Source organism: Rosa rugosa, chromosome 5, assembly GCF_958449725.1.
Source record: "Rosa rugosa chromosome 5, drRosRugo1.1, whole genome shotgun sequence".
In the NCBI taxonomy this organism is placed as follows: domain Eukaryota; kingdom Viridiplantae; phylum Streptophyta; class Magnoliopsida; order Rosales; family Rosaceae; genus Rosa; species Rosa rugosa.
Genome location: NC_084824.1, coordinates 17,491,226 through 17,518,002, shown reverse-complemented (window position 1 = coordinate 17,518,002; position 26,777 = coordinate 17,491,226). Strand labels below are relative to the sequence as shown.

At 38.9% G+C, this 26,777-nt stretch overlaps 1 protein-coding gene and 1 non-coding gene across 11 annotated transcripts; one reads left to right on the top strand and one right to left on the bottom strand.

Annotated features, from left to right (window-relative positions):
- The first annotated feature begins 6,900 nt into the window (after positions 1–6,900).
- On the top strand, positions 6,901–7,095 carry LOC133713223 (U2 spliceosomal RNA). The gene has a single exon (XR_009847895.1). It is a non-coding gene; the product is annotated as a U2 spliceosomal RNA (small nuclear RNA).
- Positions 7,096–9,088: 1,993 nt separating this feature from the next.
- On the bottom strand, positions 9,089–18,260 carry LOC133709115 (putative disease resistance protein RGA3). Of its 10 annotated transcripts, none has more exons than XM_062134743.1 (10): positions 16,925–18,260; positions 12,509–15,212; positions 12,308–12,396; positions 12,096–12,194; positions 11,658–11,718; positions 11,474–11,536; positions 11,242–11,381; positions 10,749–11,126; positions 10,048–10,211; positions 9,089–9,969 (listed from the first exon to the last, which is right to left on the bottom strand). In XM_062134743.1, the coding sequence occupies exons 1-3, from the start codon at positions 18,062–18,064 to the stop codon at positions 12,371–12,373; spliced, it is 3,870 nt and encodes a 1,289-aa protein (XP_061990727.1). In that variant the 5' UTR covers positions 18,065–18,260; the 3' UTR covers positions 9,089–9,969; positions 10,048–10,211; positions 10,749–11,126; positions 11,242–11,381; positions 11,474–11,536; positions 11,658–11,718; positions 12,096–12,194; positions 12,308–12,370. The 10 variants fall into 10 exon arrangements, with proteins under 10 accessions (XP_061990727.1, XP_061990722.1, XP_061990728.1 ...); XM_062134738.1 differs by having other exon boundaries at positions 10,749–10,835; positions 11,008–11,126; positions 11,474–11,701; XM_062134744.1 differs by having other exon boundaries at positions 11,632–11,701.
- Positions 18,261–26,777: the final 8,517 nt, after the last annotated feature.

Genomic DNA, 26,777 nt, shown 5'->3' with positions numbered 1-26,777 from the left:
AAAATTAAAAATTAAGGAACAATAATAAAATCAACCAATTGATCTTATAATTTGGACCTGAATCAACCGTGATCTTATAAAAATATGACCTGTAAATGAAGCAGATTTTGAAATTAATTTGACGAATTAAGTTGATTGGGGAGCTGATGGCATTTGTTATGGAGGGTTTTAAATTGAGGTTGTACTGGATGCGCAGTGGAAGTTGTTGCAGGATATATGTTTAAGTGAACATATGAATGTGAGTGTAGATGGTAACTTTTGTTGCTACGGGTTGAGTTTTTTTTTTCTCTCTCTCCTTTTATAGATACACGATGCTTGAATTTTACCTGGCAACTGATAGGCTTGTCCAGTTTGCTTTAAGCCTACACCAGAGACCGGTCTGGACTGGTATGTGTTAGTTACTTTTCTAAATCTCGTCGCCATTTGTTATAAATGGTTAAAGCAAACTGGACAAGCCTATCAGTTGTAGACCAGCTTCCCCCAGCTTCAACACCATGAGAATTGGCACTGTTCTATTATATATCTCTTTCATTTGTTCAGGCCTTCATAAGTGGATGCCCAAAATTTGTGTCAGTGGGATTATCATTGTCACAAATCTCCTTCTTTGCAGATGGGAGTGGTTTGCCGATAGCCCTGGTTTTCTTTGGATTACGAGTACTAGTTAATTCAATGTTAGGGCATGGGTTAGTTTGGTCTGAATATGAATCAAAATTTCTCTATAGAAAAGCCTCCAAGATTTTGCTGTTTGCAAAACGTTAACAGTGTCACATAGCTTGTTCGCAAAAGCATGGCGGTGAATGGTCATATAAAAATAGTAGATTGCTATAATAGCCTGTCTCAAACTTGCTCTTCAAGTATTTGCAAATGAGGGAAATAGGGAACACGTAGCAGTTGCAGAGCTTGCAAAATGGTGTGTCGAGGCCAAGGAGTTGAAGGTGTTGTATTACGCATCACCTGCCACCATCACCTACCAAGTTCAGATTAACAACCATGAGGTGAGAATAACAAGTCTATTTAGAGATGAAACACAGCTCAGATATTTTGTGGTTTCCCCCATTTCCTCTTTTCTTCTACATCTTGGATTTGTTTTTAGAAATCCATTGTCATGATAGGTTTCTTGAATATCACTCAAACAATATCCAGTTATTTATATAAAATTTTTGATTTGCCTTGGAAGGAAACTATGATGTACATATATAACCAAGATTTTGAAGCGACAAGCAAAGCACTTGCAGCCACTGATGTAGCTATGAAATTTTCCATAGAAGACTGAGTTACCCCAAAACTGAATAGAACTATAAATACACTTAGTTAAAGAGTTGCTTGCCAAATCAGGTGGCACGATCATGACGACCTAAATTAATAAAACTATAAATATTTCTTCATATTGACATTATAGTAATGGATTTAGTATGATTCAACACACCGAGTGATATGAAGAAATGGAGAAGGGACATCATATAAACCAGAGAGCAATTCCCAGGTCATGGTTAATACAAGTTACAAATAGCTAGACAGAGTAAGAATATGTTGAAGAAAGATAAAACGGAGAACTTGATTCTGGTACTAGGGCATTTCTTGCACAACAAGCTCTCTTGGTTTACCTTGGCTTCTATATTGTTTTTGTTCACAGCAATTCCACTAGAAGCCAACTGTAATTAAAAAGAATGTGGAAACCTCAGTCTCACATTTCCCTACCCTTTTGAATTTGGCATTACTGGAAAAGGAAGTGAATTTTCTAGTGGCAAGTACTGGTTTGACCCAAAATGTAGCAACAGTTCCTTAGGGAACATCAGCAGCACAACACCAGGCGGCACCCCGATGAAAATATCAGCTTGACACACTCTATGGCCAACCTTTAATTCCATTTCAGAGAGGGAATTCCATGGATCTAAAAGGGGCAGATGTTACATTCCACACATCAAATTCTTTCTCGAAAATTTTACTCTAGATGCGTAGCTAGGCACTTAGGCAGTCCCCTGCCTGCATACTATAACTCATTACTGATTATAGACTTTTGAACTTTTAATGGAGGTGTATATATTGCAAGTTTATTTAATTTTTTCTTCATTATTACCCCAGCAAAAACTGCTAATTTCTTTTTTCATAGAATAGATCGAAATAGATAAGCCTCATACTGAGCTGTACTCCTTTTTTACATGCGCTACTACTTCCTATTTGATTAGATTTTATGTTCTTACTTCACTTGACTTGCAATTAATTTTACCACTCTAGTACTTTTGTCTCCTTAAGATGTCGAGGAGCAGCAGAGGACAGAGAGATCAAAGTATGATTGAGGTGTTTGTCCAATTCCAAATAAGCTGCTTAGTTCCTCAGATTCTGTAGAAAGCAGCTGTAGTATTCTTTGAAATCCTTTTGGTATAGTTTTCCATATGCTCACTTCATGTTATTAATCATTACTTTTCTACGTACTTCTAATTAAAACTTAAATTAATTGAGAATTTATTTAAATTTAACCAATCTTGCAGGTCTTCAATCTTCTTTTGGTTATATTTTGTCACGATCTTTGGTGTTTATTCTAGTGTGAAAGTCCTCAGGTCCATTAATCTTAAATCCAAGTTGTTCAAGAAAAATGGAGGGTTGTTGTTAAAGCAGCTTCTTGCTTCTCATGGACCTGCAGCTGGTGGCACAAATTTTTTTTCAGCCGAGGAGCTTGAGATGGCTACCGAGTACAATCAAGTACCAGGAGCCAGCTCAATTACTAATGGAACAGTTTACAGTAAACTTTCACCTCCAGACAGTGTAATGGGGAAGTTTTTGTAAAAGAAAAGCTAGGTACTAGTGGAGGAGGCCAAATCAAGCGTTTTATAAATGAGATTATCACTCTTGCCCAAGTGAACCATCAAAATGTGATCAAGTTGTTGCGCTGCTGTTTAGAGACTGAAGCTCCCGTTTTGGTTTATGAATTCGCCTAATGGGACCCTTTTTGATATATTTCATGATCGGAAAAGTGCGCAAAATGCAATGCCTCATTGGGATATCCTTATAGAGATAGCAGCAGAATCTGCAGTACTCTTTATCAATCATTCATGGATTTGTCAAGTCTTCCGATATATTATTAACTGATTGTTTGGCCAAGGTTGCTGGTTTTGGACCTTCATGGTTAATCCCTAGTAATGAGGCCCAGACAAGTACATTGCTTCAAAGGACACTGGGTTATCTGGACCCAGAGTATCTACTTACAGGCCAATTGACAGACAAGAGTGATGTCTACAGCTTTGGAGTCGTTTTTGTAGAAATTTTAACTGGGGAGAAACCAATAAATTTTAATAGACCAGAAAGTCAGAGAATCATAACTTCTCATTTTCTTTTCTCCATGGAATTACAAAATGGCCTTCTTCAGAGTCTTGCACCGCAAGTTAATGAGGAAAACAAAGAAAAAGTCACATCAGTAGCAGAACTCACAAAGCGATCATCAACTTGAGTAGTGCACAAAGACCAACAATGGAAGAAGTGGCCGGAGAGTTAAAGACGCTGTCGAACACATATATTAAAGTTCATGTTAATTGACAATCATCATGATACTGAGAGTAGTAGTTGATGGTAAATAAGAAAACAGGTAATGGTCCAATTGATAGCTAGCTACTATAATTGTCATTTTCCTTCTTGTTTTTCTCCTTTCAAATTCTTTTGCTTCTAATATGAATTTGTTATGCAAACTCCCTTTCCTTTCCTGGACACAGTATGTTGGAAAACCAATTGAGACAAACAATTAGTACCAAGGGTAGCAATCTTCATGATAACTCATTCTTCAAACAACATTACTAGTATAGCTAGCAATAACTATCTTCTTACTTAATGGAACATATAGGGTTAAATCAAAAACTAAATCCATATAGTAAATGGACTACATGTGTGTTGTCCAAAAGTTTATTCCATATAATCAAATCATTGTGGAGAGCCAGCATCTAGCCTCAGGCCTCAGAATGGTGGCATATCTGGTGGTGGAGGTAAGATATGTGCTTTGGGGCTCTGTTCCACTTTTCAGTATGAATTTACTTCCCCATGGACGTATGGCTATCTAAATGGCATTGCATAAACCAAACTCCAGGATTGTCAGCCTGGAATCTAATGGCAGTCCACCCATTTACAGGGACGGCAATAGTATTCGCAGAGGAGGATCAAAATGATTATATTTCAAAGGTTCCTTATCCTTGTCAAAGTCCCCAAGGCCCCTTTCCAACAACATAGAAACTGAAACCATGCAGATGCATTGGATGGTCTGAAGGCACAGCAGCAAGTCCTGCGATCTAAAATTAAACAGCAAGGGCAGGGAAACCATCCAAATGCCCTGTTAACATGGTAATAATAAGCTTGTAGTATGTCGATGCTGGGGTTCACAAAGCTAATGTTGTTACAAGCATTCTGCCACCTACCTAATGGATGGTCAAGAGAAATTAATTCCTATTATACCTTCATAGAAGAGGTAATCATGCAGCTCTTGTCAACTGAAGAAATGGCATCAGTGTAAGAACCTAAATTCAATCGCAGTCATAATGGCATTGGATTAAAGATGTCCGTATATGTGGCAGAAACTGTTCTAATTTGGTAGATATGATGACATTAGAATGCCAATGCCAATATGGAAAATAGGAGATCAAGATACTTGCACTAGTACAAAGGTTGTAAGTTTTGTTTTCAACCAGTAAGATTCATATTTCGATCTTGTTATCAGATTAGGAATTTTGTTTTTGGTTCTTTTTGTGCTTATTAGCCATGGTTCGCACTTCCCCACAGAAACTAGCACAGTCCCTTGATAAGGAGATTGAAGATTGAGCTGTACCAAGACAGGTACCTCATCCTCCATAACATGAAAAACATCGTTCCACCAACCAATTACTCAAAATGAGTTGAGTCTAATAACCTCTTGCTAGGTTATCTTCTGATTTAGTGAAAAAAAATAGGTCTAAACCAGATTATCCAGAACATGTAAAAGAGTTCTCGTACAAAAACAAGTGAGCATAATCAAGTACTAGGGCAGAGAAGAGGGAGGTGACCATTTCAAACATGATAGTTTTATCCTTGGAATATTCCAAAGCACCCGACAGTACAACCGACCCATCATGTTTTCAAAATATGATTTCTGTAAAACAGAGCTGCCAAGAAAGGCTTCCACTGTTTCCACCATAGAATTGGAATGATAACAAGAATAGAATATGATGCTTTTATGGGATTTCAACAAGTATAAATTCTGGTTTCTGCTAAAGTTATCAAGCAGTCATGCTTCTCTGTTAAAAACTTAAAACTGCTAAAACTAGAGCACAACCTTATTATATCTCAACCAAAATATAGGACCCAATAAATTAGAAACTGAATTTGAAATTTGCAACAAAGAGAGAAGGGCTTGAAGCCAATTCAGAACATACTTAGAAGAAAACAAGCAAAAATAGACTCCTGATGAGAAGACTTAGATCTATGCTAGTCAATCAGTGTGTCAAGTTCATCAACGCCTCTCCCTGCTAATTAATGGTTCTTTATTCTTAGTTAGCATTTTGAAGACCGAAGCCTCTTCATCTCCAACCTGCATAAATTGTTGCAAAGGAATGCGAATCATCCGGGTGAAGTAGCAGCCAAATGATCAGCATTTGAATACCGGAGCAGCTGTGACATTTATTGACAAGTAACAACCATTAAAATACACACACACACACACACGATGCAGTATGCACAGAACAAAGCAATGCTAGCCATTGCAAGTGGTCTAGTGGTTCTTGCCTAGTTGGGTGTGCTCCCCAACCTAGGTTCGAACCCCGAAGCTGTCAAAGTGGCCAGGCACTGTGCTGCAATGCACAGTTGAAGCATTTCACATGCGCCGAAGGAGTTTATCTTGGGCCTAGGAAGCCTTTGGATTCCCCTTGACAAAGTCAAAAAAAAGAAATGCTAGCCATTCAGAACGATCCATCACAATATCAAAATGCGTAAATCACACAGATAACCAACTGATCAAATGTCATAACTAAACCAACAAGGGTTCAATAAGCCTGCTCAATACATAACATTATTGAAAATCAAGACAATCAAACTGAAAAACTAGAAAGGTAAAGCCATGCCACAATATTCCCAACAAGGAAAGTGGAAGCAAATTATATTAAGCTCATTCTCAGCAAGCAAGACCGGGACCCCAGTTTGGGGTCTGCACATCGTTGTAGTCCCATGTTGGAAGAAAGTACCAAACAATCTCCTACTGCAGCAACTGAACAGACTAAAAAGCACAACATATCCTCCAATGAATAATCAAACACCAGCAGCATTTTCAGAATTGTCATCTAGCTAACTATCACAAAGCATATCAACTCCCACCTAGAGGCCTAGGTCAGTGATTCAGGCCTCCTACGTAGCAACACTAGGTAGGTGCCAAGCGCTAAGTTTAACCCCAAGTTAACAGTCGGTGTCATGAAATATTTAATCAATGTTTTATGTCATTTTAGTTACCACCTTCCCAGTTTATGCAGATCATATATATAGCACATCCAAATCAATGTTTACCAGCCACCTGCAACAATAATCCCTGCTCATATTTTTGTAGCTTGATCTGATCTAATGATTATGTAATATCATAAAGTACAGCACTCCATGTATTTAATTTGTTCAGGCCTTCATTGGCTTCTCATTCTCAATGTCACGGATGTCCTCTTGAGTTGTTCTTTGCAGATGGGGAAGACCATGTAAGCCCGGATTTTTTTTATTTGCAAGTGTAAGATGGGGAAGACTATTAGTTGAGTTTACTGTAATATTTTGGAATACGAGGCACAAGTTCATCAGTAAAGACCCTGGAAGCAGCCCCTTGCTGTTTCTGAAGGTGAGATTCCCACATCACTGGATGAAAGAAGCACGGAAGGGAATAGAGTATAAAAAGCGAAGAGCTAGACCAAACAAAGCATACCTTTCTCGGCCTTTTGGCTAAGATCAAGTGTAGTATCTGTTCTTATCAGTTTAATATCTGATACGTGGATCAATGGTTCACACGATATTAAATTAATTTTTTTAAGGGGTGAGTCTATCACAATAGCTTGCTATTGGGGCTCACACGTGTCATCCTTGTCTTGCATTACTGCAAGGTTTGGCGCACCCTACCAAATCCAGTTCAAGTTTCTTTGTTCCGCTTGTCTGTGAAGTAAAGTTGAGGTGGTTTGTCACTGTGTCCTTAAATGCTTGTTGCAGCTGTTCTCCGCTGATTGTAGTGACACGGAAAGGAACTCATTAGAAATAGTCTCTTCTATTTCGTGAGGAAATTGAAGGTGTAGAAAATTTTAGCCTTCACTTGACACCAGACAAGGAACAAAGGCCAGCATAAATACTGGTACGAAGTGCTGGTCTTGCATGCAATTTTTAAGATTTTCCTCTCCTTTTACCTTAATCACCATCAGAATACGCCGGGTTTCTTCTGGTGTTGAAGATCTGGGCATATGCAGATTTAGTTGTTAAATTGGTTTCATGTGTGGCAGTACATAACTAGCATATATTTCCTACTAGTTTTTGTATCTTTGCCCTTTTTGTTAATATGTCAGTTTATGAAGTTGGCCTTCTGACATTTATTTGATAGGATAAAGAGGTTGTATGATCGCTTATATATTTCATCTTCTGATTATTACATGAGCAGCAGTAGATCAGTGCATGTGGGATTCTCACTTCTCAAAGTTACAAATCTCCTTTCTTCCAGTTTTCTTGCTGAGATGGAGAGATGGTTAATAACCCGGAAATCAATGAAGCAGCAGCACAGTATGCCGTTAGCAGTGGACATTGTTGCATTCAAACACTAGTTAAGCAAGAGCCAATATCAGGATCGGTATTGCAAACAGAAGCAGTTACGACTTACGAGTTACCTAGAAGAAATGAGCAAAGTTATAAGAATGGTTAATGCTTAGTGACTTGAAAGAAACCCCTACCTCGAATATTCAGCAATGGGCAGTGATTCTAAACTCAGTTGACTTATAGTTGTTTATACAATTTTTTTTTTCAGTCAATTTTTGTGAAGCCAATACCAAAACTTATGAAAATTTATCAGAGTGGCGGTTATAGATAACTTGCTTTCACAAAATGTATTTGAGACTCATTGTTATAACATAGTTCATATAAAAATTCCTTAAAATGCTGATGTAGAGAAGAATTCTGCATTTAGTCATGCATATATATGAAGGGGATCAGTGCTAGAAATTCCTTAAAATGCTGATCAAATGGCATTTGTGATGTGGTTATTAATCAGGGACATATGGTCTGGATCTACAGCAAGCAATAATTCTTTGGGGATTGGTGTTTTGACAACTTTTTGATGGTGAATGCCTCAAATACCATACTAATGGATAATCTATCTGATCAAATTAAAGGTTGCAAATAATTTTGTTTTGGACTTATGGTTCCTTACCTCGACAAGATACAAATATCTAAATCTGATATTTCTAGATACTTTTTCTGAGCTATTGCCGATACTTGTACTGATGGCTTGTTGTTTGTGCTTGTCAGCCATCTCTAGCAAGCTACATGAGTGGCACTTTATGACATCAGGTCTGCTCCGTAGTTCCCTGTGGAACTTGGACGTCCAGCTTCATTTTAAAGGGCAGCCTCCATGCTTTGGAAGTTCTAAATTGACTCTTTAGCTGAAAATGGGAGTTCGATGGTTAATCATACTAGCATATTTTATCCTGGAAACTTCCTTCTGGGCCTTCATCTATCAACAACCCAATTACAGACTTTGGTTCTATTTGTCAAACAAGTTTATACACTGTTTCAGTCTAATTAGGCGAAGAATCTCTTCGATGGATGAAAATAATGAAAGCATGAGTAATGACAAGTGATAGCACTACGAGTCCCACATCAAAGTAAGAGCAAGAGTTATCTAATATGGGTTTATAAAAATAGCTGCTTGGCACTGTAAATCCCTAATCAAACTGCATCCACTACGGCACTACGTACTGAACATCCACAAAACCAAAAAAAGTAAAATTAAATAATATCAATAGTATATGTAAAGCAGATTTTGAAAGCAGATTTGAAATCTGATGAATTAAGTAGATTGATTGCAAAGCTGGTAGCAATTGTTAGGGGATGCAAGCTAGGCCATAGGCAAGCTAGGCCAGAACTGATAAGAGGTTGTTTAACGGTTGAGGTCCTTGTAGTTGGTGCAGTCCAATGAAATTGATGCAATTGCTTTCACCTTCAACAACATGAGAATTACTATGTACCGTTCTTAAACAGAGAGGGGTCGTTGCTCATGCTTGGCAGTATGTGAATATGTGAGATAGTATGTGCAATGTTCATTATGCCAATGAAGAATTACTACGTTGATGTTGAAGAAAGGTCCCAAAAATATAAATTGTACATAAACTGATAAAAGACAATCAGACCCAATGATTGTTCACCCAAAACTCAGTCAGAGTTTAGGGCTACATCAAGGTTGTTTGCTGGTGGTTTCACTAGGGTCGAATAAATATGGTTAATTACACCATATGATGGTTTAGCTGTATAAAGAGTGCAACTGAATGGAGAATGATGAAACATTGTCCCATAAGGCATGGAATTGAAGATCCTTTAATGTGTGAGTAGCTCAAGGCATGGGCAGACGTCTCATCATGAGTGAATCTGAGGCTCCTTGATATCAGACAAAAAAAAAGAGGCTCCTTGATAAGTTCTCCGAGCTGACGTGGAGCATGTTGTCTACGTGTCCACTCCTGATTGGTTGTTCTGCGTGGGCAGAAGTATCAACGAGGACAATGAGCCTGTTTCCAAACTTTAGCCAAGTAATTCGAACAATAATGGCATCCGTACGTACTCCCAACTCTAGTGGAACATCTCAGCTTGGCTGGCACTGAAGAGACCAGCACCATCTGAGACTAAAATTTGAAAGCCATCTCATATCATGATTATCATCCAAACATCTCAGATCAGATGGCTAACAGTTACTTTGGAACCAAATCCGCAATACTGACAATAAAAGGAGAAAACCTTGGCTTGCTGCAAAAGGATAGGAAGAGTTGGTATACATATTCATGGATATCTTAACAAAGTGTGCAACACTAAAAAGGGTAATACCTGTATTGTGAAAGCCATTAAGAGTTTTCAATTCAGCACCTTCCAAGCTAGTAATGATTTTAAAAGGGTTTAGTAAAACAGAGTTAACCCCAATAATCTTACACCACCACTTTGGAGGACAATTCGGAGGAACAAACTGAAAGCTTCTTTTGCTGACAGGAAACCTGTGGGAAGCCGACGAGTCATTAAGTCATGGATTTGCTCACCGTATATGCTTTCCACTAAATTTTTTTTGACTCTTGACTTACATAAGGTCTTTATTTGGCGGAAAAGATCTATAAATGTTTCAAATTTGACAACAATATTGAATGACATAGAAACGTCACTAAATTCAGTAAATTGTATGTGTTTTCCTTCAAGCAATCAGACAACACAATAAGTAAGTTGATAAGGAAACGATGGAGGAAGAATCTTGCTGTAGGTTTTAGTTTTTTCTTAGCGTTAAGTATAAACAGAGGAATGCATGTTCTTTAACAATTGGACAACAAAGCAATGAGAACCAACAACACTCTCTCTCTCTCTCTCTCTCGATGGAGGAAGAATCTTGCTGTAGGTTTTAGTTTTTTCTTAGCTTTAAGTATAAACAGAGGCATGTTCTTTAACAATTGGACAACAAAGCAATGAGAACCAACAACAGTCTCTCTCTCTCTCTCTCTCTCTCAAATATCACATATGAATAACCAATAATTTGAAAAGCTTACCTTGCCTTGGTGCGGAACTTCATGAAGTTAAAGGATTGCAAAGTGCTTAATAATGTAAATCCATGTAATCCTCCGCAGACCCTCCTTCTGTGTGTGTCAATGAACTAATCAATGTAAGAGAAAGAAAAGAAAGAAATACAAATTTTTATCTAATTGATGCCTCATATGACCAGTGACAGGGATCTGCATAAGCTTCAGAAACTGAAGATGGCAGCTTTGTGACATAGATATCTTAAGAATCAAATAACTTATAACTTACAGACAGCTGTAAAAGCTCTTTCAAAATTCACCTATGAATTTTTTTTTGGCTCTGAGAGTGCTTTGGTTGCACCAAATGACTGCTTATAGTTACATGACTTCTCAAGTACAACAGAGCACCTGGCAAGGTAAAATCCTTAAAATTCTTAAAATCTCAGCATTTTTGTGAAGTTTCACAAACAGTAAAGGAGGATTGCAGCGCGCCAACTTGAAATCCGAAGACAAAGAAAGATACCTGCTTCACCATTTGTGTGTTTCTGTCATCCACCAGACATCACACACTGTTGCTAGGCAAAGATGTCAGATTTGATTGCTATAAATTGCTTTTAGTACAACAGAGACAATAATGACGAAAACCTTGTGCCCCAAATCTTGCTGCAAAGGGCAAGGATAAAAAGAGTTGGCTTACATATTCAGTTCTATCTGGACAAATAGAGCAACACAAAAGAAGGGTCAGAAGAGTTCACCTGTACACTGCAATCTGTTAAGAGATTTTTTATGCAACAGCTTCCACGGTAACAATGATTTCTCTAAGAAAAACAGAGTTGGCCAAATAATGTTACACCACTGGTTTGGAGAACAATTCAGAGGAACAAACTGAAAGGTTCTTTTGATGAAAGGGAACCTTGGGAGATAGCATGAAAGGCCTACCAGTTAGCCAACTCAACTACTCCTCATCAGGTGTTTCGGAAAGCCTGCAAATCAAACAAGTCTAATTTTGAATGACGCTATAGTAATATGAAAAACTATCCCAACCATACTCTATTGCTTTCAAGTAATAATGTCGAATAACAAAGACTTCACCAACTTGTAGGAAGTCTGTATCTTCCTATAATCTCAATCCCCAATTACACAGACAAACCATTCTATAAAAGTCACCAGTAATAAATTTTTCCAGGCCAATTAACAAAATTTTTTGTATTCATATTCTATCAATGCTCGATACTCATGCTATACACACTCCAGTCAGATGAAGTGTCCGCAAACATGCATGTAGCAGTGTTTACAAAAGCAATGTTGACATATTTCTCCATATGAATGAGTAATAATAACCAAGTATGGGAAATAATAATGGATCAGCAGAAGTACCAGGACTCTGATGGCACAACATGTATTCCTCCAATTCAGTGAAAACCTCCAGACATTGTTTGCCGAAAACAAATTAGATGCTCCTGCAGAAACAACATACTGAATGGATTTATTTATTTTGCTCGTAACATTGATATAGATAAGACAGAGCAGAGGAAAGGGAAGGGTTTAATACATTGAAAGGCTGATGGTACCATGTTTGAAGAACATACCTTATTTGCCTCAATGTGGGCACTTTAAGCAATTAGCTAGGAATTATTTGTGCTCTGCGTTGGTCAATTCTCGATTCTTGTAGCCCCAACTAATAGAAAACAAGTTTGGTCAGTTCTATATTAGGAAGAAGAAATAGGGTTTTTCACAACAACAATCACACACTAATTATCCCGTTAGTAATAGATGAAGAAAAAACGTACAGCGGATGAATGGAAGATGACGAATCTTTGGCCACTCTGGGCCGCTCTCCTCCGTGCATCTTTCTTCTAGAAGGGGACAGCGGGAGATGTCTATCTCTTTCAATTTGGTGAGGCGTTGCATTGCTTCCACAGAAGGTAGATACTTTAGACTCGGGAAACACTCAATAGTCAGGTCCTCAAGAGATGCAAGGTTTCCCAACCACTCTGGAATAGCCTCCACTCCGTGAAACCATGTTATTTCCAAATGCCTTAAAGAAGGCAAGTGTTGAATTTGTTCAGGGAGAGACTTGAGCTGAGGCCACCCCCAGATGGTTAATGATTCAAGTTGTGGTATAGCCTGAAAAGCTGGGAATTCATCGAGCTCCTCGCAGAAATCACCAATTGTCAATTCCTTCAAACGGGTGAGGCTGCAGGACTGTGACGATGCTGCTAAACCATTCGGTAGACATGTTAATTTATTACACCCTCTAATCTCCAAGCTGCGGAGGGATGTGAGCTTGTCTGAACTTGGAATAGTCTCTAGATTTTCGCAAAACCTCATCGTCAATTTTTGAAGAGAGACGAGGGTTTGAAGACAGGCACTAAATTCTGGCCCAATTTGGACGCTTTCGCAATATATGATTGACAATTCAAGGAGTGATGTGAAGCCTGCTCGTGAAATTGGAAGAGAGTCTAGATCACTTACACACAACTCTTCGAGGGATGTACTCAGACTTTCGATTGAAATGGATGGTACCTTAGGGCAGCTTGTTATTGACAAACTCCGAATGGAGGTACAGTATTCTAGTCCACCCGGTAGGCTTGATAATTCAGGACATTGGCTTATCCTTAACATACCAAGAGATGGGAGGCCTTGTGAAAATGGAATGGAAGTTATTTTATAGCACATTGTCACACACAATGCTTCAAGGGATGTGAGACCACCGTGTGTAGCATCTGGGATGTACTCTAGATTGGGACAATAATACAACGTCATCTCTTTAAGAGAAGGAGTGAGTAGCCCATCAGGTAAATATCTGAGATTCTGACAAATCCATATCCGCAAATATGAAAGAGATGCGCAGCAGTACTCAAATCCTTGTGATTGGGGAGAAATACAAGTCAACTCTGAACACTGAGTTATTTCTAAATGTGCAAGATTCTTGTTGTTTTCTAACATCCCTTCCGGCAGACAAGTAAGTCCCCCTACTTCCAATAACCTGAGATGAGTGAGAGAGGTGAGTTTATTGCTTAGAATACTTGCTATTGGCATGCCTCCGCTATCCATCCAGTCTATCACCAACTTCTTGAGAGATGGAAAATGACTGGGAGCACTTGTCAGTTTGTTACAGCCAATCAAGGTCAGCTCCTCGAGACATGGAAACACTGTAGTTGCTCCTTCTGTTGGCGCTTCCATCCACTCGATCAGGTTCTGGGCCCACTCAATATGCAATGTTTTCAAAGCAGGGAACAAAGGCTGCGCCTCCTTACTCGATCCATTTCCACGGTTAACATGGTCATCACCATAAAACTCAGATCCTATACGAGTTAGGTTCTCCATTCTCATAATCTTAACACAACTAAGATTGGGTAAATGCCCGAGTACTGGGACTCCTTCACATTTGTTGCAGCCCGATAATTCAATTTTTTTCAAATGGTTGGCTAGGAATAACCATGATGGAAATTTAACACCCATGAATCTCTGAATCTCCAAAAATTCCAAACTAGAATGTGGTCGGAGGCCTTCTAGTACATCATCGTCATTCTCCACATTGTGGCTTGGCCTACTAAGCTTCCAATCAAGGATTAACTTGCATATTTGTTTCTTCTCGACCAAGTTTGCTTTCGAAGCTTCTTCTCCATCTCCTACATTTTCCAGTCCATATATAGACAAGGTGTCATGCAACTGGTTTAAACAACCCAATTCCTCAATTCCAGGACCTGTCTTGTTACCCACCTTGAGAAAAGGTAATGACCGGAGATTAGTCAACCGTCTCAATATCCCACCTGGAACTTTCATATATCTACCAAAATAAATGTGCCGCAAGTTGATCAAATTTGCAACTTCCCCTGGAAATTCTTCAAGCTGATAAGGTATTTTCAATGTTTGCAAGTTATAAAGCTGACCAATTGATTTGGGAAATGTTTTGATTCTTGTTTTCAAAACATTCAAATACCTCAAGTGTTTCAACTTCCCAATTGAAATTGGCAACTCCACAATGTCTGCTTTGTAAAAATTTAACACACGTAAAGATTTGAAGCTAAGTAAGTTGCTCCCAAGGACTTCACCATTTGAAAAAAGTGACCGTAAGTTCCTTGATTTTGATACATGTTCTGCAAGATCATGCACAAGATCGTGCATCTTACATTTGGTAACATTACCACCATAATCCTTTGTAACATCTTGAAAAAAAGACTTCGCCAATAGGATTTTAAAATATTCATTACCTCTCTCCTCCATCTCTAGGCTTTTGTCAGAACAAGGGTGAAGCCATCCCTGAGCCATCCAAAGTTGGATCAAGTCATCCTTTTCAATATCAAAATCTTTGAAGAACATCGAGCAATAAGCAAAACATTGTTTCAAGGATGGAGATTTCAATTCATCAAAACTCAACTTCAAAATTGAAAAAATTCTCTTTTCTCCTTCTGGTGAATCCCATGTTTTACTTTTTAAAATTGATCGCCATTCATCACTTGTTTTAGAGCGCATCACATCTCCCAAAACCTATTATCAGTTGATCATGTGTTAGATTTATATTAGATAGTAGCGTGAATACAATAATAGCTGCAACATACACTAAAAGCTACTCTTTACAAGACCATCTTAAAAAAAGACCATCTAAGCGTGAATACAATAATAGCTACAACATACACTAAAAGCTAGGTTACAAGACCATCTTAAAAAAAGACCATCTCATAGCTACCTTTTACAAGACCATCTAATAAACCAAAATTAAAGCAACTCTGGTATCTAGTTACCAAAATTAAAGCAATTGCTCTCTTCTTTTTTGCAGGTTGCCGTTGCTTAATCTTGTTTATGGGACTTAGAGGTATATTTGTTTCTTTTTGCTTAAGAACACATTAGGAAAACACACACATAGTAAGTTTTATTTTGGTTAATTTGGAGTACATTTGGTAATTGGTATCTAATTTTCTTCTCTTCTTCTTTTTTGCAGGTTGCTGGTGCTTTCATTTTATTTTGGGACTTAGAGGTATATTTGTTTCTTTTTTCGCTTAAGAACACACACATAGTAAGTTTGCATCCTATATTAGTTCACTGAACTCTTAGTCCAAACAGACATTGAGCTTGTCACCTTATTATCAGTTTTGAATATCTTCTCTTCCTGTTTGTCATTTTCAGGGCTCAACCTTTTCAGCTAGAAGTGCTATGTGGTTGTATTAGATGAAGAGCTTTGTGATTACTGTAAATGGCATAAACATGTATCTTACGTCCATTAAGTGTTAAAAGTTATGAGTCCTTGAAATTGCCTTTCTAACAAATGAAAAGGATATTGAAAATACATACGATTTGGGTGGTGCTATTCACACACCATTTTTATTTATTCACACACCCCTTCTAATTTTCTATTACTTTAATTCAATATTTTTTTATAAATTACCCTAATTACCCTCCTTTGTAAATATGTTTCTTTTTCTTTTTTCTATTTGCCAATTCAATCATGAATCAAACATCATTATACAATAAATTAAATTTTTTTTACCTATAAATGAAGGAAAAATAATACGTTTATTAATTGGAATGACCTGTATTATTAGACAAAACATATGCTTCCCAGGTAATCACCTTTACCGAACTAAATCTAAATTATAAAGTTTGTCCTCATACCTTGCAAAGTACCAAACTCAATGCTTGTTTGTTTATGACTCTTAATCAAGGTGCATCATCCTCAAATAAAAAAAAATTAAAAAAATATGAAATCAGTGTTTTATCTACTTCAGCCACAAGCTTTCACACTGCAGCTGATGATGTACACAAAATTTGGAGATGCTCTACATAATATTGAATGCAATGAGTTGCAATTTTTGTGTGGGGACAAAATTATGTTCTACTAGGATAATATAGTAGAACAAATCATGTTTATAATCATAAGGCCATCATTATTAGGCTGTTGTAAAGTTTTTGATGAAAAATAAAAGAGGGAATCGAAAAGAGTTTTGAAATCCTCTGTGTCTGCGGGAAAATAAGAGTTTAGGATTTGAGGATGATTGACTTGCCAAATAGAAAAAAGAAAAAGAAACATAATTATAAGGAAGGGTAGTTAGAGTAATTTTTAAAAGAAAATTGAATTAAAGTAATAGAAAAATAGAGGGGGTGTGTGAATAGAGAAAAAGGGTGTGTGAATAGCACCACCCTATGATTTTTCTCAACAAAGATTAAAGCAATAAGGATAACAATGATTTATATAATTAACATACCTTTGACACTAGAGGTACACCTCCACATCTTTTAGCGATCTCTCTACCAATTGTCTCCTGCTCTTTAGACATAGGAGGACTCCCAATAGGAATGGCTTTATCCTTCATTATGAGCCAGCATTCATCATCTGATAGTTTTCTTAAATCACATCTGGGAAGAGTTTCCATGACTTTTGCAACTCGGTCACTACGGGTAGTGACAATGATGCTGCTTCCTTGAGTATCATTAATTGTTAACAAACAACTCCTCAACTCCTTCCATTTTTCAGAATCTTCGTTCCAAACATCATCCAGTATGAGAAGGTATCTTTTCCCTTTTACCTCTTCTCGAATGAATTTACAAATCGCGTCCTTACTTTGTACTGCTGCTTTCTCTGGTCTCAGAGTTTCCAAGATCCCCCTTAAGATCGTCTTGACATCAAAGGGGGTGGATACACACAACCATATTTTTTCATGGAAGTGGCTATCAATCTTAGATTCATTATATATTGATTTAGCTAAAGTTGTCTTGCCTAGACCTGGCATTCCAACGATAGCCAAAACTGGAAGATAATTTTCTTCATTATAGTGTGACTTGAGTAAGGTTTTGACCATCTCTGACGCGACCTCCTCTCTTCCAATTATGAGCTTCTCATCGCTATCAAAGCTGGAGACGGTCTCCCTATCAAGTACTTCAATATCTTGAGAGGTTGCATCTGCTAATGTCCTAGCAACTAACCCAACAGGGCCAGCTGCCTCATTGAATAATTTCATCAAAGATGTGTTGATTTTCTTGATTTTATGTGCCATTTGTAAGCGAAAGGCAATGGGATTGGAGTGGGACAAGAAATTTTTCACCTTTTTCTTCATCTGGTCTCGGAGTTCTACTTTGCGTCGGAGAACTTCATACCCAATTTCATCTAAGACATCATCGGCTTCGTTAGCTATGTCTTCAAGATCCTTCACCCACATTTCCACAGCCTCCCCTCGAACTTGGGAATGGTCGACATCTCTTAGCATAGCTTGAATCTTGAGGAATGAGTCCCGCAGCTGTGCCAGATCTTCTTTGAAACCCAATACAAGACTGAATTCTTGAGCAGCAAGCGAAGTCACCTTGGTCAGTACTCCCTCGGCAGCAAAAGTGAGCAGAGATTCTGCCATATCTTCAGAGCTCAAGGCAACGAAAAGAGTGTTTTAGAAACGAGATGTAGATTTGAGGTGTATCTCTCCTGAAGTTTTATTGTGAATTTATAGCTAGGCAGAGGTGGAGCAATATGGGAATGGGATAGAGTTAAACTAGGCTAATTGTGAATGTCACATGGCCGACACCAACGCGTTAGGTAGAGGCAAATAATACATCCATGATCCATATTATATTAATTAGCGTTTATGATATACATAACCGGGAGTTTACTACAATCTTTATACGACTGGAAAATTGCAGAAGATGGTGGGTTTTACACAGTGACATAGACCGGCGGGTTGACAATATACAAATTGACGATGACCTGCAAGTTGCAACTTTGAAGCTCGGAAATACATGTGTAGATTCTCTTTCACCGCTTAGTGCTTACATAGGTAATATTATTTTTAATATTTGTATATTGACGACGACCTGCAAGTTGCAACTTGAAAATCGGAAATACACATGTATAGATTCTCTTTCACGGCTTGCATAGTTACATAGGTAATATTATTTTCATTACCTCCGTTATTGATGTTTTGGAATCATATGGCCGACAAGCAATATTTGTTATAAAAAGACTTGTATTATATTGTCATTATTGTTCAGATTCCTTGTCTTCTCTGGTAAGTTTCAGATCCAGAATATGTAACGGAGCCATGCGTTGAGCGAACTATTCTTTCGCCTTTTACTAAAGAATATGTATCATATTTTTGGCTTCCCAAACCTGGCAACCGGTAAGTCGCTCTTATTTAATCTCACATGCACTCATGCGTGATGTCTTTGACAATTATAATTCTAGAAACTTAACTTGGCCGGAAGGTGAAACTAGAAGCTAATTCAAACATTACCAAAAAAAAAAAAAATAGAAAGCTAATTCAAGAGGCGTTGATTTGGTCCTCGTACAGATGTGCACAGCATACTCAACAGTGGCAAACCACCAACAATACCAACCACAACCCTAGCGTTGGCGCGGTAATGTAAGTTTGGAAATGAGTCTTTTTGTTGAAGGATGTCGACATCATGTGTGCCTCTTCAAACTAGGGTTTAGTCATAGTGTTGTAATAGGAGAAGGTTCTAGATTTCCTAGTTATGTTTGGATTCTATTACCTTTTGTATACTCTATAAATCCCTATATAAAGGGCTCCTATTATCAATAATAATACACAATTCTCTCATCAATTCTCTCTGCAATTCCAATTTACTACAACACGAGCCCTAACCCTAGCCCTAAAAACCAAAACCCTAAAACTCTCCTCACCAAAAATCTGCCGCAAGCCCTAGCAAACCTTAACCACAAACTGCCGCAAGTTCCTAGCCCTAGCTAGCCATACCTTGAACTGCCCCTGCAGCCTCTGCGCACCAGTGTGCCTCCGCTGCCGCTGCTGCTGCTATTTTGCTGCTGCTGCTGTTGTTGTTTTGCTGCTGCTGCTGTTGCTGTTTTGCTGCTGCTGCTGCTGCCCTATTGTTGCTGCTGCCCTACTTGATTGCTGCTGCTACAACACGCCTGCTCCAACACACGCGTGTTCTCAAGCCTCGAATCATCAAGTAAGTTTTTGTGATTAAAGTTCCTGCTTTCTTGTCTTTTAAATTTCTTTATTTGCTGCAGGATTTGCAATATACGAACATTTGTTCGATTATTTAATAAGCGGAATTATGGGGATTCACGCTAAACGAACTAAGAGCGTTCTTAATCAATGAACTAAGAGTGTTCATAATATTCGGACTAAGAGCGTCCGCAAGCATCAAATTGTGACCATATTAAACATCATTGTTTGGTCTAATCCAAATATTCTTGGAAATTGATTTCTTGGTAGCATAGCTCGGAAATCTTATTATTTTAGTTTTCGTGGAAGTTTAGTTCCGAAACTAATATATCTTCTCTTCTTATTTTCAAGATGTCGAATGAACCAAGACTCGACTTTCCCATGCTTGACTCAACATGCTCGGATTACCATAGCTGGGTAACCGATGTTGAGAACCACCTCACTTCAAATGGAATATTACCCATAATCCAGGCACCTAACCCGGATCTTGTGTTCGTACGAACACCTACAAAGCATGCTCAAGCAGTTATCTTGATGCGACGTCATATGGACAAAGCACTCAGATTGGAGTACATGTCGATCAAAGATGCAAGAGAGCTATGGGTAGCGCTAGAAGAGCGGTTTGGCAATGTCCAAGATTCCCTCTTCCCTGACTTGAAGGTTCAATGGAACAATCTGCGCTTCGCCGACTTCAAGTCCGTTGCTGAATATAATTTAGAAGCTCTTCGTCTACAATCCATGTTGATATTTTGTGGACAACCCATCATAGAGCAAGAGCTAATTGAGAAAACTCTCTCCACCTTCCCCGTTTCAGCAATTGTGGTCTCAAAGCAATATCGTACCGAGGTCAATGTTGGACGGATCACGAGGTTTCATCAGCTTATCAATGTTATGTCTGTAGCTGAGAGACATGATAACATACTCGTGAAGAATTATAATTCAAGGCCCATTGGAACTAAGAGCGTTCATGAGGCGAATTATAATGCACCCAAAGGAGGGCGCAAGGAGCGGAACCCTAAGAATAAGGGACATGAGAGACGTATGGGTCCATATAACCGCCCTAACAAGGAAGGAAACCGCAAGTTTGGTGCGGATACACGTTGTGGCAATGCCACACGTGGGAGAGGTGGACATGGCAACACCGGCCGTGGTAGGGGCACCATGGGCCGTGGTGGTGGCGCCAACCCTCCTAGGGAGCGTCCACAACGTGCACCTCAATTGAAGGGAGGCAACCACAATGACGTGTGTCATCGATGTGGATCAAGTGCGCATTGGTTCAAGCAATGCAAGGCAAGCGCCCAACTAGCTGCACGCTGCGAGGAGTATAGAGACCTGAGGGAGCAGGAAGTTTACCTTGCAGAAGAAGAAGATGGCGAAGATGTCAATCTCACCATAGAGGACTTCAAAGCTGGAAATGAAGTGCACAAGGATGCCACAGACTTTGATTAGAATAGTCCTTTTTATTTTCCAAGAATTATGTAATGGCAATATGTCTTAGTCAATAAATGACAATTGTATTAACTCTTTCTCATGTGGCGCATCCAATGAAGTATGATGTCTAGGAAAGTAATTGAGATTAGTGGTACTTAAGAGAGCCTCGCTCCACCGACATCTCTTTCTACTTCCCTGGTCATATTTGATTGGAGTTACCAAACGGATTGAGTGACTACGATTTGTCTAAGTTTGATTTTTTTTATTTTGGATTAGACTTTGGAAACTTTGATGTAATCATTGGCTATTTTTATTAATAAAGTATCGTATTATTATTCAATGTCATGGACATGTTTTAATTCCGAACTTTATTATTTTTCAGTATGTTTCTCGGAGAGTTGGAATACCTTGTTGATAGTGGCACCACACATACTATATTGCGACATAGGCAACTATTTCTATGGATGACACCTAGTCGATCTTCAGTGACGACGATGGCTGGACCATCACAATTGATTCATAGTCGAGGACCAGCTCAATTTATGTTGCCAAATGGCACAAATATTAATGTCACCGAAGCTCTATATGCTCCTAGGGCTGGAAGAACCCTATTGAGTTTTAAAGATATAAGAGCCAATGATTTTCATGTGGAAACACACTGTGAGAATGGACAAGAGTTCCTTTGCATCACCTCTAATGACTACGGACATAAACGAGTATTAGAGAAACTTATGTATCGCTCTAGTGGGTTGTATGCAACCACTATTCGAGTCATTGAATCCAACCATGTCATGAGAGATGACTTATGGGATTCTGACACATGTAGGCTTTGGCACGACCGCTTGGGACACCCAGGTCGTGATATGATGATCTGTATATTAAAGACTTCACACGGACATCCATTCTTCAAAACAAAGAGAATTAAGAACCAAAGATTGGTCCAAAGAGCAACACTTGCGCCACATGGCGCCATGAATGTGCATGACCGGCCACAAAGGGTCGGCGCCGTCTACCCACTACGGAAACTGCATGGTTCTGACGCCATGCCTCCCTCCTTGACTCCTTCTTCTACTTCTAAAATTAAATGTGATTTTGTGGCTCAACCAAATTCTTCCTTGGTTGCTTCTAAAGCCCATCATTCGTTTTGCAAAGTCTGCTCTTTAGCAAAGTTAGGATCGAGACCATCCTATGCAAAGGACACTAAAGAAAATATACCATTCTTGCAAAGAATCCAAGGTGATATTTGTGGACCTATCCAACCAACTTGCGGACCATTTAGATATTTTATGGTGTTGGTTGATGCATCAACACGCTGGTCACATGTCATGCTCTTGACCACAAGAAATGCTGCATTTGCTAAACTCCTAGCACAAATCATTAAGTTAAGGGCTCACCACCCTGATCATCCTATTAAGTCAATTCGTCTTGACAATGCTGGAGAGTTTACATCAAAAACTTTTGATGACTATTGCATGTCCATTGGGATTGAGGTTGAACACCATATTCCTCATGTTCACACCCAAAATGGTCTCGCAGAAGCTGCCATTAAAAGACTTCAAATGGTTGCTAGAGCATTGGTTATGCGCACCAATCTCACTGTTTCTACTTGGGGCTATGCAATATTGCATGCAGCTGTGCTCATTCGTCTGAGGCCTACTGCCACTCAACCTTTTTCTGCGTCCCAGATGGTTACTGGATATGAGCCTGACATCTCACACTTACGCATATTTGGGTGTGCAATTTATGTGCCAATTGCGCCGCCACAGCGCACCAAAATGGGTCCTCAAAGACGATTAGGCATTTATGTTGGATATGACTCTCCAACCATTATCCGTTACTTGGAACCCTTGACAGGCGATCTATTTACCGCTAGATTTGCTGATTGTCACTTTGATGAGACAGTCTTCCCGTCGTTAGGGGGAGATAAGAACACTAATGTTCAACAGGAACGACAGGAATTGTCGTGGTCTGTCCCCACTTTGTCTCATCTTGATCCCCGAACCGCACAGTCCGAAATTGAAGTGCGAAGAATTCTCGATCTTCAGAACGTAGCAGACTCGATGCCTGATGCGTTTTCTGATATCGCTAAAGTGACAAGATCACACATACCTGCTGCAAACGTGCCTGCAAGGATTGATGTCCCTAAAAATCATGGACATAGCGTCGCTCCTAGGGGTATTGGGCACGACGTCGCCACCACCAATGGTGATGGCAATGTGGCTCAGGCCGGGCTCCCAGCAAGGAAACGTGGGAGGACCAGAGGTTCGATGGATTCTCGCCCGAGAAAGAAAGCGAGTTTGGCACAAAAAGATCCATTAATCATCGCTATAAATAACCCGTCTCATGAAGATATTCCGGATTATGGTTATGTCCAAGAGACATCATTGGGGGACGCTCCAATGTTAGAACCAATTCCAGAGAATAGAGAGATCTCCATGAATTACACTAGTGTACATGAGACGTTGAATAAAGATTCTATTATCCTTGATGATGTGTTTGCATATTCTATTGCTCAAGGAATTATAGAACACGATGATATCGAACCTCGCTCCGTTGAAGAATGTCAACGAAGAGCAGATTGGCCTAAATGGAAAGATGCGATCCAGGTTGAATTGGATTCACTAACAAAGAGACAGGTATTTGGGCCTATAACGCTGACACCCCCAAGTATAAAGCCTGTTGGCCATAAATGGGTCTTTGTTAGAAAGCGTAATGAGAAAAATGAGGTTGTTAGATACAAAGCCCGCCTTGTGGCGCAAGGTTTCTCACAACGCCCTGGAATCGACTACGAGGAGACATATTCTCTCGTAATGGACGTTATAACGTTCCGCTACCTTGTCAGTTTGGTAGTTTCCGAAAAACTTGACATGCAGCTTATGGATGTGGTTACAGCATATCTTTATGGGGATCTAGATTCAGAGATATATGGAAGGTTCCAGATGGACTTCAATTACCCAAATCAAGTGGCTCTAAACCACGGAGCGCGTTTTCAATAAGATTAAGACGCTCACTATATGGATTGAAACAATCCGGACGAATGTGGTATAACCGTCTAAGTGACTACTTGATTGGGAATGGATATGTCAACAATGAAATATGCCCATGCGTCTTTATAAAAAGGACAAGTTCTGGATTTGTAATTGTAGCAGTTTATGTTGATGACATGAACCTAATTGGAACTCTAGATGAGTTAAGAGAAACTGCTAAATACTTGAAATCCGAATTGGAGATGAAAGATCTTGGGAAAACACGGTTTTGTCTCGGACTAGAACTCGAGCACCGTAATGATGGGATTATGATCCATCAGTCAGCATATACTCAAAAATTACTGAGGCGCTTTAATGAAGATAAAGCAAAGCCTGTGAGTACTCCCATGATCGGCCGTAGTCTTGAGCCCGGGAAAGATCCGTTTCGTCCAAGGGATGAGGACGAAGACTTATTAGAGGCTGAAGTGCCCTATCTAAGTGCAATAGGCGCATTAGTGTACTTAGCTCAATGCACAAGACCGGATATCTCATTCGCAGTGAACTTGTTAGCTCGACATAGTTCTGCGCCAACACGCCGCCATTGGATTGGTATAAAGACAATCTTTCGATACTTGAGAGGTACGATTGATATGAGCTTATTTTATCCCTACAGAGAGAAAAGAAATGACGGAAGTATGGGATCGGACCCCACAAGGCAAAATGCCACCTTCCGTGATGTAGACGCCGGCAACGCCGTCCTTGGTGGCCGACGTTCTCCTCCTCCCCTCCATCAAAATGACAACGATGTCTTGATGGGTTTTGCTGATGCAGGGTATCTCTCTGGCCCTCACAAATGTCGCTCTCAAAAGGGTTATGTCTTTACCATGGGAAGCACTGCAATATCTTGGAGGTCTACAAAGCAGACACTTGTTGCTACTTCCTCAAATCATGCAGAGATTATCGCTCTACATGAAGCCGTGCGAGAATGCATATGGCTAGTTAGACACATTCGAGGAACTTGTGGTTTGAAGTCTACAACAGATGAACCTACATGCATTTATGAAGATAATGCAGCTTGTATTGAGCAAATGAAATTAGATTTCATCAAGGGCGACAACACCAAGCATATATCGCCTAAGTTCTTTTACAATCAGCAACAACAAGCACTTCTAAATATTAAAGTGAATCAAAATCGATCAGAGGATAATGTAGCGGACTTATTTACTAAGTCGTTACCAAAATCCACCTTCGAGAAACATGTGAAGAGCATCGGATTAAGAAAGTTATCCGAACTCCCATGATTGTAACAATCAGGGGGAGATATTGACATCAGGGGGAGGTATGATGTCTACATGTTCGATCTCGAAGAGTGAATGACGTGTTGTGCTCTTTTTGTCCTTCGACCAGGGTTATTTTTGTCCCACAGGGTTTTTGTTACCTGGCAAGGTTTTTAGTGAGGCAACGATCAAAGCGTCATCACCAAGTTTGAACGGCACAAGGGGGAGTGTTGAAGGATGTCGACATCATGTGTGCCTCTTCAAATTAGGGTTTAGTCATAGTGTTGTAATAGGAGAAGGTTCTAGATTTCCTAGTTATGTTTGGATTCTATTACCTTTTGTGTACTCTGTAAATCCCTATATAAATGGCTCCTATTATCAATAATAATACACAATTCTCCCATCAATTCTCTCTGCAATTCCAATTTACTACAACATTTTTTTTATAAAGTGAGCCTTTTTAGTACAAGGGTTAATTTGCAACTATAGTGGTAAAAAGTATTTATATGAATGTATTGATGAAATTGAGTATAAGTGCAATGTAAGATATTTTAATCGTTTTAGTCTCCACACTTCAAGTCTTAAGTTTGAATTTATTCACAACTAGAGAAAATCTCTCAATTATATTAAATTTAAGAAAAGAAAATTGCAATGTAAGGTATTTTAAGATGAGTGGGTTTCAACAATTTGCTTTTGTTGCATCCCCAACATTGTAAATGTCACAGAGTCAAGCCTTGAGCACATAGCGAACGCATTGTAAAGAATACTGTGTTCACGGCGTTTTAAATAGCATACGCCTATTTTTGTAAGGATGTCTCTAAAATTTAAGTCTCAATTGTTATAAAATTTAAGTTTCAATTGTTGTAATGGTTTCAATTGTTATAAAATTTAAGTTTCAATTGTTGTCATGGTTAGTAGATTGATGTTCTAAAAGAATCCAACACACAAATTCATGGCTTCATGTAAAAACCTGATTCATCCTTACTAATCATCAAACTTCATCCACACATACATTTGCTGAAAAACTCCGTTACTGTAAAATGGTACTACTGAACATCCACAAAACCAGAATATATATATATATATATATATATATATATATATATATATATATAATATTTATCCAGAGCGATGCCTCGCTCTGAAATTAAAGTGCGAGGTTAGAGTTTATGGTCACTTTTCGGTCTCATATTCACATCTTGACCGTTCAGTTTTTAGGTACTAATGTATAGATCATCTTTGCAAATTTTCAGCCAAATTGATGATCGTTAAGGTATCTAACTCGCTTAAACCAATGGACGAATTGAATCTGTCCAACCTGAACCGTACTAGCTTTAAGGCAGTTATCAATGCCTTAACGACCATCAATTTGGCTGAAATGTTGCAGAGATGATCTATATATTAGTACCTAAAAACTAAACGGTCGAGATGTGGATATGTGACCGAAAAGTGATCCTAAACTCTAAAATC